This window comes from Megachile rotundata, chromosome 1, assembly GCF_050947335.1.
Source record: "Megachile rotundata isolate GNS110a chromosome 1, iyMegRotu1, whole genome shotgun sequence".
Lineage (NCBI taxonomy): Eukaryota > Metazoa > Arthropoda > Insecta > Hymenoptera > Megachilidae > Megachile > Megachile rotundata.
The window spans coordinates 21,152,208-21,165,736 of NC_134983.1; the positions used below are offsets into that span (position 1 = coordinate 21,152,208).

The 13,529-nt window shown below is 32.1% G+C and overlaps 4 protein-coding genes across 12 annotated transcripts; 3 read left to right on the forward strand and 1 right to left on the reverse strand.

Annotated features, from left to right (window-relative positions):
* Nucleotides 1-31: 31 nt before the first annotated feature.
* Mppe (Metallophosphoesterase) lies at nt 32-3,525 on the forward strand. 4 transcript variants are annotated; one of them, XM_076534290.1, is made up of 8 exons: nt 32-297; nt 685-859; nt 991-1,200; nt 1,466-1,628; nt 1,699-1,830; nt 1,913-2,047; nt 2,125-2,356; nt 2,433-2,877. In XM_076534290.1, exons 2-8 carry the CDS (start codon nt 843-845, stop codon nt 2,567-2,569), a joined length of 1,026 nt encoding a protein of 341 aa, XP_076390405.1. In that variant the 5' UTR covers nt 32-297; nt 685-842; the 3' UTR covers nt 2,570-2,877. The 4 variants fall into 4 exon arrangements, with proteins under 4 accessions (XP_076390405.1, XP_012145523.1, XP_012145524.1 ...); XM_012290133.2 differs by lacking the exons at nt 32-297; nt 2,433-2,877 and adding an exon at nt 3,273-3,525 and having other exon boundaries at nt 317-859; XM_012290134.2 differs by lacking the exons at nt 32-297; nt 2,433-2,877 and adding an exon at nt 3,389-3,525 and having other exon boundaries at nt 318-859.
* Nucleotides 3,465-5,005, forward strand: LOC100882562 (DNA polymerase beta). 2 transcript variants are annotated; one of them, XM_003705310.3, is made up of 6 exons: nt 3,465-3,605; nt 3,684-3,883; nt 3,946-4,106; nt 4,176-4,470; nt 4,536-4,731; nt 4,785-5,005. In XM_003705310.3, exons 1-6 carry the CDS (start codon nt 3,539-3,541, stop codon nt 4,877-4,879), a joined length of 1,014 nt encoding a protein of 337 aa, XP_003705358.1. In that variant the 5' UTR covers nt 3,465-3,538; the 3' UTR covers nt 4,880-5,005. The 2 variants fall into 2 exon arrangements, with proteins under 2 accessions (XP_003705358.1, XP_012145527.1); XM_012290137.2 differs by lacking the exon at nt 4,536-4,731.
* Nucleotides 4,955-7,651, reverse strand: LOC100882446 (heparan-alpha-glucosaminide N-acetyltransferase). Of its 2 annotated transcripts, none has more exons than XM_012290132.2 (11): nt 7,517-7,651; nt 7,319-7,443; nt 7,144-7,250; nt 6,956-7,065; nt 6,789-6,886; nt 6,614-6,721; nt 6,304-6,556; nt 5,930-6,212; nt 5,705-5,829; nt 5,452-5,635; nt 4,955-5,370 (listed from the first exon to the last, which is right to left on the reverse strand). In XM_012290132.2, exons 1-11 carry the CDS (start codon nt 7,646-7,648, stop codon nt 5,192-5,194), a joined length of 1,704 nt encoding a protein of 567 aa, XP_012145522.2. In that variant the 5' UTR covers nt 7,649-7,651; the 3' UTR covers nt 4,955-5,191. The 2 variants fall into 2 exon arrangements, with proteins under 2 accessions (XP_012145522.2, XP_003705357.2); XM_003705309.3 differs by having other exon boundaries at nt 5,930-6,227.
* Nucleotides 7,652-9,320: 1,669 nt separating this feature from the next.
* On the forward strand, nt 9,321-12,646 carry LOC100876771 (caspase-1). 4 transcript variants are annotated; one of them, XM_012290118.2, is made up of 9 exons: nt 9,321-9,457; nt 9,525-9,642; nt 9,808-9,950; nt 10,025-10,099; nt 10,272-10,372; nt 10,887-11,134; nt 11,250-11,428; nt 11,504-11,624; nt 11,789-12,646. In XM_012290118.2, the coding sequence occupies exons 4-9, from the start codon at nt 10,037-10,039 to the stop codon at nt 12,025-12,027; spliced, it is 951 nt and encodes a 316-aa protein (XP_012145508.2). In that variant the 5' UTR covers nt 9,321-9,457; nt 9,525-9,642; nt 9,808-9,950; nt 10,025-10,036; the 3' UTR covers nt 12,028-12,646. The 4 variants fall into 4 exon arrangements, with proteins under 4 accessions (XP_012145508.2, XP_003705392.2, XP_012145510.2 ...); XM_003705344.3 differs by having other exon boundaries at nt 9,324-9,642; XM_012290120.2 differs by lacking the exon at nt 9,321-9,457 and having other exon boundaries at nt 10,275-10,372.
* Nucleotides 12,647-13,529: the final 883 nt, after the last annotated feature.

Consider the following 13,529-nt stretch of genomic DNA (forward strand, 5'->3'; position numbering starts at 1 on the left):
TCGCGCATCTCGGCTCACTTCAATAGGCTCTCCACCATCTGACGCTGTTACACTACCATAGGCTTATCGCTTTGTCGTTCATGTACATGGTGAACAACAATATGCGAATAGGAATAATTTTATACATATAAAGAGTATACAAAGCAAAAGATCACTGGGTATATATGTTCAGCTTTACAAATATCACAAAGTACGCATGTGCGCTCCTTTTGATTTAAAAAGCATATTCGAAGCAATCACGGCTGAGGTGCGCAGAATGAATAAAAACTCGTTGTGTGATAAGCACGATCTTCCATGGTACGAATACGTAATATACGTTTTTCTACTCGTTATGCTCTGTTTTCAAATATTTTCACTCTAATTTAACAACTGATCACTTTGCATGATCAATAAAAAAAATGACATTTGTTATGAATTTATTATTTATCGGTTAAATCAAAATCTTAAAAATATTAATAACAAACAATGAAACATTTCATTGTTTCCCGTTATAGTGAATTGCACTGCATTTTGTAAATATCGATTTCTTTCAAACAAAGCATGATTCAAAAGAAATATACGTGCAATAGTTTGTTTTTTTTAACTGTGTATGGAATGTCGAACCATACGTTTGTTCACTGTGAAATTTCTCAAATTATTTAACGGGAAAGTCACTATCATGTAATCGACAAATCTGCTTCTCAGGGTTGTATAACCTCTGGTTAATTAGATTATTACCTGCTATGGAAAAATGAGATCGTGTCAACGATCTTTTACGCTTTAAACGATATGCTGGAGACTGTATTTATCTATTTTGATGATAAGATAACCAATGTTAACGAACGACTTCAGAAATCTTCGAAATGTTACGACGAAATAGGTAAAGTGGATTTATTATGTCATTGTTGAAATGTATACTACTTCTATATGAAGCATTAAAAGATTCAGCATTATAAATTTAAGTGAAACTTATTTGCATAATAAACTGTTCTTATGTATTGTACCATGCAGATTGAAGAATAGAGCAACTGTGATTGGTCTCATAATAGTGGCAACTGTAATTTATAATGAATTCTTAATCTATGACATACAAAGATTAAAATGGTCCTTGCGAGAATGTTCAGAGTGTGTCAAAATACTGCTTGTTGCAGACCCACAGATACTGGGTGAAAAAAATGAAAATTATTTTGGTTCTTGGATAGCGCAATGGGATAGTGACAAGTATGAGTAATAGTTATTTTGTCTTGAATTAACGCCTTCACAACCTAAGCTTGAGGCATACTCTCCACTTGTAGCATTCATAATAGTGCATCTAACACATGTGGATCATAAATCATACATGGATCAGACGATTTATAAACAAAGAGTATGCTGAATTGCATATGAATCAAAGGACTGTGAACGTGTTAACAATATCAAAATTCTATCACATTATACTCTGTGTAAACATTGATCTGAATTTTGTTCCACAGTGTCTTATTTCCAGGTACTTGAAGAAAACATTCTCGAGAGCTTTGGCTCATTCCAGTCCTCATGTTGTTGCATTTTTGGGAGACCTCATGGATGAGGGTCATATTGCTAGTGCAGAAACTTTTAAAGCTTACAAAACAAGATTAGATTCTATCTTTGAAATGCCTGATGATATAATGGTATAATTGTAGCTACTTTAAAATTTCTTTGACATATATTATTATCTATATTATGTTTTCTCTTTGTCAGAAAATTTATCTACCAGGTGACAATGATATTGGAGGTGAAGAAGATGCAGTTTCAACAAATATTCATAACAGATTTAATTTTGCATATACTCAACCAGACACATTAGTTTATAAAACAGTAACATTTTTCAAGGTAATAAAGTGGCAAAGCATTCCTAACTACATATTTCTGTTTCTATAGTAGTACAATGTAATGTATTTATTTGATTTTCTAGGTAAACAGGTTAACTCATACAATGCCAGAAGCTCCAAAGGATGCCTTTCTTAATGATTATGCAGAAAGAAATACAACAAACGTAGTACTTAGCCATATGCCCCTGTTATTTATGCCTGGTACTTTTGCTCAGAATGTACGCTGATTTCGTATATTTGCTAAAGAATAATTTTATTTGTAATTTTTATTAATATTTTATTAACATTACAACAGGTATTGAAAGAATTGTCCCCACAAATTATTTTTACTGCTCATGAACATAAAGCAATGCATATCAGTTTAGACACAGCAACAGACCAATTAAGTGAAATCTGGATTTTACCTCCATACGAGATGCCATTATATCAGTTAAGAATGGATGTAGGTGATATACACGAAGTGCAAATACCTACTTGTTCATATAGAATGGGTACTCCACATACTGGTTATGGATTAGCTTACATTGGTAAGGGAAACGTGATATTATGTGTTTATGCGTCAAGTTATTGTACTTCTTTTTACTAAGTCTTTGTTACTTTTAGATACTCAAGAGAAAATAGTAGAATTTACGATTTTATGGCTACCAGGAAGATTTCCGCAATTACGGATTTATATGTTCGTTGGAATATTTATTTTAGCCTTTAGTATTTGTACTCAGTACTTATATTTATATTTTTAGTCAATTGCATAAAGCGTCATGGAGCTTATAATTGCGCCTTTTCAATTAGCATGTAATTAAATCGGATTCGAAGTATAAAAATAATAACTTGACATCAGAAATGAGGTACAAAGATCCGTCCAGTATATGTGATTCTGCTACCATCTATGTCAAGTGTTGGAAGCAATAACGAGATGGTTACTTAATGTTTGAAATGAACAAATTCAGTATAACATCAATGAGACATCTTTTAAAACATGTTCCTGAATATCTTATAATGATTAGAAGTGAACGTTTTATTTCTTAATAAATTCATTTAATAATTAGAATTGGTTGTATACTTAGTTATTTTCTGAATGTTCATTTTGACTAAATACTCGGTTGCAAATTACAAGGCTGAAATAATATTCTTTGTAGTTTAAAAAATAGTATTTATTATAAATGTATATAAGGTTGAAGTAACAGAAAATTATTTATATTTCTCCCGTTTATACGAATAAAAAGACAAATCGTAATTACTATATTTATCAAAATATTTATGAAGACATAGTGTTACATTGTTGATCAAAAATTCTTCATAGAAGAAATTTATATTTATGTGTGAAACTGTATATACGTTTACTCCAAATAAATAAATGTTAAAGATTAACAAATATTTTATTATTATTCATTACTATTTTATTATTTTATTATTTCACTATACTTGTGTTCTTTTGTTCCTTAGACGCAGATTTTCCGATTGAAAAATGCGATTCAGAAAATTACGCCATAAGTTTGAAATGAAGGCGTAAAACGAACCGTCCAATCGTGTGCTACTGCGTTTGTTTTTTTTTTGTGTAGGTATATAAACGAGACTGCGTATGCACGTGTTACAAACGTCACATAACCGGCTTTAGTGGATGCTGCACTTGTTTGTAAGAAAATTAATGAGTGAAAATTAGTGCATCAAAGTTTTTTATACGTTCATTTTGTTCCACTTTATTTGTTAAAATGGGAAAACGAAAGGCTAGCGCTATAGCAGGAAATCCGAATCAAGATTTATGTGATTTTTTAATGGGTATGTTTATTGTATACATAAATATCAATAATGAAATATTTCTTGATTTACTTGTACCTAATTGATATAAAATTGCAGAACTTGCAAATTATGAAAGGAACGTGAGTAAAAACATTTATAAGTATAATGCTTATCGCAAGGCAGCTGGAACTTTAGGCAGTTTATCAGAAAGAGTGAAAAGTGGACAAGAAGCAAGAAAGCTACCTGGAATTGGTGAAAAGATTGCAAAAAAAATTGATGAATTTCTTAGTACTGGAAAACTGCAAAAGTTAGAAGATGTAAGTATCTTAATTTATTTCAGAATGAAGTACATAGTGAAACATGTTTTTAATTTGTTTAGATCAACAAAGATGAAAGTAATGTTGCAATTAATTTATTAACTCGTGTATCTGGCATTGGACCTGCGAAAGCAAAAGAGTTAGTGGATAATGGTATTAAAACTTTAAATGATCTTAAAAAACATCAGAATAAATTGAATCATCATCAGAAAATTGGTCTCAAGTATGGCAATATAATAAAGTGATCATAAAAAAATTAGCTATTTTCATAAAACTTAGCATTTTTTTCTAGATACTTTGAAGATTTTGAGAAAAAAATTCCTAGGGAGGAGATTGAACAAATTGAAAAAATTATGAAAGATGCTGTTACAAAACTAAGTAATGAATATATTCTAACTATTTGTGGAAGTTACAGACGCGGTAAAAATGAGAGTGGAGATATTGATGTTTTATTAACACATCCAACATATACTTCTAAAGAAAAAGAATCAAAGAAAAAGATTTCGCTTCTAAAAAACGTTGTAGAATGCCTTGAAAAAAAGGATTTAATCACAGATACAATATCTCTTGGTCCAACCAAATTTATGGTACTTTGCTATACATAATTAAGTTTATTTAACATAATTATATTTTAAAATTATTTTACTTTTAGGGTGTTTGTCACGTTCCACACAATGATAATAAACCACAGAGACGGCTTGATATTAGGCTGGCACCTTATGATCAATATTATTGTGCTGTACTGTATTTCACTGGAAGTGATCTTTTCAATAAAAATATGAGAGCACATGCTTTAGAAAAGAATTACACCTTAAACGAGTATACATTAAAACGGCTTACACCCGAAGGTAAATAAAAATGTTGCATGAAAGTATACATGTTACTATATATTTTGTTATAGGAACTCCGGGAAAGCCAGAAATTATTACATGCGAAGAAGATATATTCCGCATTTTGGGATTACCGTACAAAGAACCAAAGGACAGAAACTTATAAATATTTATATTACTTATGTCTATAATAAATTTATATTCTGATATATTTATTCGATGTTATATTGTAAATCAACGCTAAATTATTTATCATTTTTATTTATAAAAATAAAATACAACATTTAAATTATTTAAAGCTCAAATCATCATCTTCATATATTTGTTAACTAATGTTAACAGTGTTATTAAATACAATGGTATTATACGTTCCCTTCTTACATGATTCCACTCGTCTAATGCTATTTTACACTTCTCTTATATAAATAATGTAAGAATTGAGTAATTATAAATGCATGATACATCAATACATATGTCCTCAGATAGTTATAATAATATCTTTCTGGTAGAGAACGTAAGCAATTAGTGCCCATAACGTCGTTGTCCATAAATTCATAGCGAGAAGAGATGCGTGTGTAGGATGACTTATATTCCATGACCACGGCAACAAATCTTTTGTTAAAATATGACCCACGTAAAGTAAGATCGGGTTGGTTCCTATGATGAAAAACATTAACACATAATTTTTTGTGAAATTATTTTGTGTTATGTAAACTACGGTTTATACAAAATATATACCTGCGTAAATAAATGGAGCTCCACTCCAAACTTGTTTACAATCAATAAGACTATACAAAATTGCGTATAATAAGAAAGCAAAACTCGAACAAGTCAAATCAAAAGATAAGGTCATCATCCTTTTGCTAACTGGAATTACTCCACCTTGCGTCGAGAAGTGGCATAAGTTTCCAGCAATAATACCCTAAATATTTTGTTTTATCATTAGAAATTATTTTATTTGTTAAGAAATGATCACTGTTTTACTGCATACCGTTAATACTGCCCATAGTATCCACCTAATCACTCTAGAATTATACTGATAATACAGCAACAGAATTTTACCGGCATGAACACCCAAATAAACAATAAATATTGCTGATATAGTGTTCATTAGTCCTGTAATATAGTTATAGTTACCAATATTAATATATATATATAAAATATGTAAAAGTAATTGTAATATTTTTTGCATCTAAGAGAAGTAGCGATAATATACCTTCTGGGTCATAACGTAAAATATCTCCATATATAGACTCTTTTGGCTTGGGGTACATGTGATTTCCAAATATTAATCTGTCAATATAACCAGCTGCACCAGCGGTACAATTCATATACTCTCCTCGATATTCATATTGGCCTCCAGGTCCGAAGTAGCCTTTTGGACAATTAGGTACAGGCAAAAGGAAGGTAATTAAAGTGTGTGTAGTCATAATTACTGCCATAACCAACCATTGAGGCCAACTGTCCAATATATCGCGGAACGAAGCAAAACGACCAAACTGAAGTAAGGTATCCTAATGAGTTATTTTTTGTAGATATCTATTAGATAAATGTCAAAATTTGAGGTGTTAGATATAGTTATGTACAAACTTGTGAATGAGGTTTCATGAAAATTGTTTCCAGCATGGAGCACACGAAGTATGATACACCTAGTAATTGAAGAACTCCAGGAAAACGAAGATCGCTGAAGGAATTATTTTTTATCGAATTCAACATCAATCCAAGAAGTATCAATACTAGTGATCGTCGAATGCAATGCAGCATTATTTTTACACGTGAAACTGTTACACGGAGCTCTGCACGCTTCGATATCGTTATTGTCAGTCCCATAATCCATGCGAACCTGTAACATTTATTTTGTCAGTAACAAATATTAAACATAACATAAATAATAACTTACCAAGGAAGTACTAAATCTGCTACGGTAAGACCATACCATGCACTATGATTAAAGAAAACATATTTTCCACCACCATTGTTGACAAATATCATTAGCAGTATAGCAATTCTGTAATAATAAAATCAGTATTATATTTAAAACAGAAGACATAAAAATATATAAAAACAAATAATACCCTCTGAATGTATCCACTGATCGTATTCTAGTACTAGCTCTTGTAGTTCTAATTACTGGGTGTGTTGTGCTTTCTGTTTCTTGAAGTCTATCCAAATCCTAAGAATAATGTTAGTTAAATTATATGCATGTCATGAACAGTGAAAAGTGCAATTACAATACACTTACATCTGGTGCATTGTCAGGTGATAATCTGCCTCTTATTACCCTTATCATAACTTTTGATGTTGTCCATAAAATTGCTAATAAAGTATATACCATAAATGCTGCAAAAATTGCTGTAAAAATAACACATCATTATTACACTTTTTATCAGTTATGGTTCTAATAAAGTACATAAGAAGAATACAACTTACGAAGATAACTTTCAGATGGTTCACGTAAAACCTCAACTTCAGGACAGCGATCATCACCTGTCACATTCCATTGATAATTACCATGTTCCTTGAAAGAATATGTTGTACTAAAAGAATAGTGATGTGAATAAGAAATAATACATAGAATTACACCATACAAAGGAAAGTTACTTACTGACAGTGATCATAAGATCTATTATTTTCAAATGTTTGATAATATATATGTAATGGATACTTTGTGGATATTACAAAACTATTATTACTCTGAGGTGGTAAAGGACCTTTTGGTACACCAATACCCTATAAATAAACATTATTAATATACTTGAAATCTACAATTTGAAATTTAGTATTAAAGAATGTGAACACATACCCAATATGCATCCCATGCTATGGAGTAGAAGGTGACAGGATTATAATATAAATTTAAAATACTAAGACATGCCTCGTCTACTCCAAGCGAAACATTTGTATTAATACAAGGATTCATGGTATGACTTATCATCTTTAGAACCTTGTTGCGAATAATTATATTTGCACAACAAATAATACTTTTTACATGTGTTCATAGGATTTTCTTCCTAAAATATAAAGTAAAATTATTTCAGAAGTTAAAACATTGATATTCAATAAGTTCAGTTTATCATACTTTGTACATAAAGCATATGATATTAAATACTACTCAAAAGAAATAAGGATTCATTATTGTATTTGCAAAGTATTTAATGCTCGCAGATTGGTTCTAAGTGTAGAATAAGTACTTGTAAGATTTGAAAAGTACTTGGATTACAAGAATTTTTGACTACAGTCTATCTCTCTTTTTATCATTGATATTCTGTATTTTTTACACTACTATATAATTAAGCAAAAATATGTTATTTTTTTAAGATCAAAATGATTTATTAAAGGATTAGCCTGAAAATTAACTAAGTAATATTTATCTGTCAAATGTCATTTAAGTTTTAAAAAAGGCGCATTAATTTACCCCTGACTCTGCATAATTTGAAATATTTTATTTCAATGCACAGGCGAGTGGCGTATTTTCCAAATATTCACACGACTTTTTCTCTTTTCTTCCGTGTTTGACATGAATGGAATATCGTGCGAGGTTTTAAATGTTATCTGTTCGAAACAGCAATTACACTCGTGATTAAATGTCAACAAATCATTACAATTTATATAAATCGACGAAAATAATCATAACGCGTACGACGCACATCGCATCAAGCATGACAACTATGCATTTGTAATGATATGATTTAAAGTTTAATTACCTAGAAAAATGACGTAAACGTAGATCGCAGTTATAAGTAACACAGTTGCGTAATTTATCTATTATATACGAAACAAAGAAACTACTGCATGAACGTCGTTCTGTTCGAAAGAATATGATGGAGACAGCAAAAAATAGCGGTATTCCCCAGGCTTTCAACAGTATTGTAATAAACTCGTACACACGTTGAACGTGTGGTGGAATAACCCTACTTTCCTCGATGTATTATTTAAATAAATGCATCGGGGTATTTATATTCATGACGAACGTCCTGCACTAACCTTAGTTTTATGACTTGTTGTATTGCTGTTCTATTATGTTTGTTAATACTGATCGTTTACTGATACACATAATACGAGAAATTATAGCATGTAAATGTAACGTGCACAACGAAGGCGCATTTTATTTACTTCAAAGAGAAACGAGATACACTTGCTCATAGACGCGCAGCCTGCACATTCTATGCACGCAGGAAGTGTACAGTAAAAATTACTTTACATAATTAATAAATATATCCCGAATAAATTTAATTTATTTGTTATTTATGAATAATGAATAACTTAATCAATTTTATTAGATGAATAAAGTTATTCGTTAATTTTAATCTTCGTTTGAAATTTTCTTATGAAAAGGTAACATTTCTTCTTCAAGCAGTTTTAAAATACATCGTTATTATATTACATACTAATAAATATATATTTTAAAAATATATTAGTAAGAATGTTAAATAAGTATAATACATATAATAAATGTTTAAATATACGAATTTTGAGTTGCTGAAAAATACTCAAATTGCAAATCTTCGAATGTGAAGTAGTTTTTGACCAGTCAGTTTGACGGTTAAAAGAATCGATACAATTTTGATCTTGTACGTATTAATATTTATTCGATTTTAAAATAGTATCGATAATAACGAAATAAGTACAGTACTTTTGTACAAGGAAGCATCGTTTTAAACTGTGTCATATATTAGATATCACGTTTGCATCATCTAACATTTTTCTGATAATGAGTTGGCGTTGTGGAAGCGAAAATAAAAATGTATTAATCACTGTTAGATAAATACGAAACGTCAAAGATTTATAAGTCACTATTAATCGTTTTTTAGATACGATATTGAGACATTCAAAAAATTTTTATCCATTATATCCTAGTTGATATAGTACTTCGAATCGCCGGATATCTTTATAATACGGAAGCGGTGCAAGATATATTTAATTCTACAGGTAATGAATCATCTTACATTCTTACATTTTTAAATAATTTATTGTCCTTTTTTATTCCGTAATGTTCTGTCTTAATATCTATTAATAACATTCTTGTAATATTGTACTGTGTTTTTCATGGAAGATCATTTTGAAAAAATACTTTATTGTACTTCTTGACCACAGATAAACTGCGACTGAATGAAGCCGGTACATTGTTGAGACTTTGAACATTATTCATTCGATAAACAGTGTCTACGTACGATAATAATCGATGATACGATAATGATAAGCCACGATACGTTCATGGATATGGGTTTCGAGAAATAGTACGTCAGATATTGATTTGACACAGACGCGATCGTTTCGTTGAATTTGTTTATCTTAAGACAAAATTTTGTAGATTTTCAGCACCATGGAGCGTGGAGAGGAACCTTCGAGAACTCCATCGACCTCGAACGTGAAAAACATTAATAAGGTAATGAGCTCAATTCTCTTACTTTCTATCGATATTTATATTTATATTGGTGTTGTATCCAGTGTAAACGAAGATACAGTAGACTAACATCAGGTCATGACACATAGCTTCTTATCATTCTTTGTTATACAAATATTTAGTGACCCACACAAATGCAATAAATAATTTTCAGAAGTCATCGGATAAAGAGAATAAAAAGGCTGAGACTTTGAAGAAACATGTACCTGACAGTGTGGTTATTCATGATGCTGTCTATGAGGAAGATGCTCCTAGGTAAATGCATTATGTGCTCGAAAAATGGGACACGTAAATGGACGCAGACAGGTTGTCAGTCAAAAGGGGGGCAAAGTTCGTCTTATGTTGAACATTATATTACTTTCAACCCTTTTGCACGTAAATATTGATTGTTCACCGTTAACTATTGTAAATTCATTATTTAATTATAGAGAGGGGCAAAATGTAATCTTTTTTGCGTTTATCGAACTTATTTACGTTATCGGGCAGTAGAAATAACATATTTGATAATTATGTAAACAAGGATATGCTTCACCGATTTCTGCGACCTTGAAATATATTTTCAAGAACACTATTCTGAACAATTTTTCTTTATAAATATAATCGGAATATTCACCGATTTGACTTTGAAATATTTTTCTGAAGGTCGTGTCCTTTTTTATATACTTACAAAATATGTAAATAAAATAAACACCTCAGACGTACAGACATTAAGACGAAGTTTGCCGCAATAATTACAAAAAAATATATATAAAAATTTATTGTATCACAGTAGTCCACTGGCTGCCATAAAGTCTCCTGTCTCTAAGGATAACCTTTACTACAACATGAGCCTGAAGCATCGGGGAATCTGTATAGTATTTAATCACGAAACGTTCTCATCTGGTGTTGGTGAAAAACGCGAAGGAAGCAATGTCGACGTCGCATCGATAAAAGCGACCTTTTCCCAATTAGGCTTCAAAGATGTGCAAGTTCACAACAATTTGAAGTTCGCTGAGTTCGACACGGTGATGGACGATTGTAAGTGACATTGTTATTTTCTGAAGGCATTGTCCACGCTAACAAATTGATATCCTTGCTAATTGACAAAGGATATATACAGCAGACTATCTATCAATTGAATATCTGTTTTCAGTGACGAACGTAGATTATACGGATTACAGTTGTCTCTGTATCTTCGTGCTAACTCACGGTAATTCCAATGGTATGCTGTACACAAATGACCTCGGATATCCTTCGGACTACCTGTGGAAGAGATTCACCGCTGACAACTGTAAGACGCTAACCGGGAAGCCAAAGCTCTTCTTCATACAGGTATCAGACTTTATAATTTTCTCCATTAGACTTAGGGATTATACAAATAACAAGAATATAATTGAGTGATTGCAGGCTTGCAGAGGCTCGAATGTCGATGCCGGAATCCCTCTGTGCAGTACTCAGTCAAATAGCGGTTCGTCTTATAAACTTCCTGTCCAGGCGGACTTCCTGATCGCTTATAGTACACTTGACGGTGAGTTCCATTAAACATCAAGAAACGACTATAACACTTATTACTTAATTTTCTACTTCATGAGCGATGTTGTAAATAATTGCTGCCTACTTTGAGATATTTTTAATTTTGATACTTTAAGATTGTATTATACACTTTAAGATTAAGATCGCGTTTATTTAAAGATCATGTTTCGTGGCGGGATCCATCGAACGGGTCATGGTACCTACAAACTCTGTGCAATGTAATCAACACACATTGGACGACGACTGATCTGCTGAAAATGTTGACGATAACAGCCCGAAAAGTTGCAACTGAGTACGTTTCGAAACACGACGATGTCAACCTGAACGAAATGGTGCAAATGCCAACTTTCACTTCGACGTTGACGAGAGATCTCTTATTTACTCCAACGGACACATAGTTTCATCTGTACATCGAAACTTGCAAATCTTGAAGCGGTGAAACGCGGAACCAGAGAAAAATGGAACGCTGATGGCAGCACAACTGAACCGGTATCAAAAATCGATCTTCTATAATCGACGAACCAAAAATAATAGCCTGTTAAGAATTATTTTCTACTCGACACTTCACGAAACGACGATTTACGGTTCCTCTCGAATTTTTCGATCGGGAAACTTTATCTTCGTCTCCAATTTCAGTGTTCGCGTTTTCTCTCTTTTTGATCTCTCCCCGATGCAACATTTTTCGGTGAATTTCTCGAGCACTTATTTCTGCTCGATCTCCCATCAGTATTTAATTGGCTCTTGGCACCGAACCGCTGTCTGCCCTTCGAAAAGAAAAAAACCTCGTTAACTTTAAACAAGCGATGCCACCAATTACTGGCTGTTGAAAAAAAATATGCCATTTGCGGGATATCGCGTCATCAGACTGAAATCCGTCAAAAATTTTCCTGACGATATCATTTTGAAGTTATTAATATTTCATCGTTACAATAAAATAGCAAAATTCGACCGATGCGCAATGGCGTAGAAAAATATTCTGGACTGCTCTGTACAATAAATATCAACTATATATTATTATGTTAATATTATTTTTATTAAATTGATTCAGTCAAATTATGTCCACATCCCTTGTACGTTCACGTTGAAACAACCTATCCAATAGTAGTGCAATTGAAACGTGTTTATTTGGGTTCCTGAATAGTTCTTGTTCTGTTGTTCATTCCTGACGAACAGAAACAACGCGTTACGATTGTTGTTATTCCCCTATCCCATCGTTCGTCTCTCCCTTATACCGTTCATGAGAAGTAACAGCTTGATCAACAACTTCCGTTGACGCAATTCGTGTCACTTCTCAATTGCGAATTGGTTCAGTATAATAGTCGAATGTGTACGTTGGCCTCCTCGTGTCGATTACTAAGGACAACGACCAGGGTCATGGCGGAATATTTTCGGCTTCCACCACTACGTAGTCGCGAATAGGACTCAATGCGGAAGGCCATTATAAGTTTGTTGACCACATGTAAAGGGTGTGCAAGTATCATTTCCTTTGAACCGTAGATTACGGCCAAATTTTTATGACACTTTAACTGAACAAAATTTAATAGACGGTAGTTGTACTCAAAGAATGGAGTCATAGTCCTGTCAGGCTGGATGAGAGGATGTTCGCGCGAATACGAACTTACACTTCGACCGTGCGAATATTTATAGCGACTTTGTTCCCGAAATAATATTGATTTAATAGCATTTTGAGTGTCAGATCTGAGTGAAATATGTTTCAGTAAATAATAGGATTCACGTTACCACATTAAAGCAAGTTAGATTCTAAAAGTACCAAACTTAAATAACATTTGAATTAATCTGATATTTAAAATCATTTCGTCTATATTTATCGAATACTACCCGATCACGAAGAGCGAGTAGATGGTCTTAAGAAGTTTAATTGCTATTTGTTTTCGCTCGG

Coding starts and splice junctions, on each gene's coding strand:
- Mppe (XM_076534290.1), top strand. Junction 1,201..1,465: donor GCGCAATGGGATAGTGACAA/GTATGAGTAATA, acceptor TCTTATTTCCAG/GTACTTGAAGAAAACATTCT. Junction 1,831..1,912: donor AAACAGTAACATTTTTCAAG/GTAATAAAGTGG, acceptor TTGATTTTCTAG/GTAAACAGGTTAACTCATAC.
- LOC100882562 (XM_003705310.3), top strand. CDS start 3,539: ATGGGAAAACGAAAGGCTAGCGCTATAGCAGGAAATCCGAATCAAGAT. Junction 3,884..3,945: donor AACTGCAAAAGTTAGAAGAT/GTAAGTATCTTA, acceptor TAATTTGTTTAG/ATCAACAAAGATGAAAGTAA. Junction 4,732..4,784: donor AAAACGGCTTACACCCGAAG/GTAAATAAAAAT, acceptor ATTTTGTTATAG/GAACTCCGGGAAAGCCAGAA.
- LOC100882446 (XM_003705309.3), bottom strand. CDS start 7,648: ATGATAAGTCATACCATGAATCCTTGTATTAATACAAATGTTTCGCTT. Junction 7,251..7,318: donor AGATCTTATGATCACTGTCA/GTAAGTAACTTT, acceptor CTATTCTTTTAG/TACAACATATTCTTTCAAGG. Junction 6,228..6,303: donor TCATGAAACCTCATTCACAA/GTTTGTACATAA, acceptor ATAACTCATTAG/GATACCTTACTTCAGTTTGG.
- LOC100876771 (XM_012290118.2), top strand. CDS start 10,037: ATGGAGCGTGGAGAGGAACCTTCGAGAACTCCATCGACCTCGAACGTG. Junction 10,373..10,886: donor TATGAGGAAGATGCTCCTAG/GTAAATGCATTA, acceptor ATTGTATCACAG/TAGTCCACTGGCTGCCATAA. Junction 11,625..11,788: donor CGCTTATAGTACACTTGACG/GTGAGTTCCATT, acceptor GTTTATTTAAAG/ATCATGTTTCGTGGCGGGAT.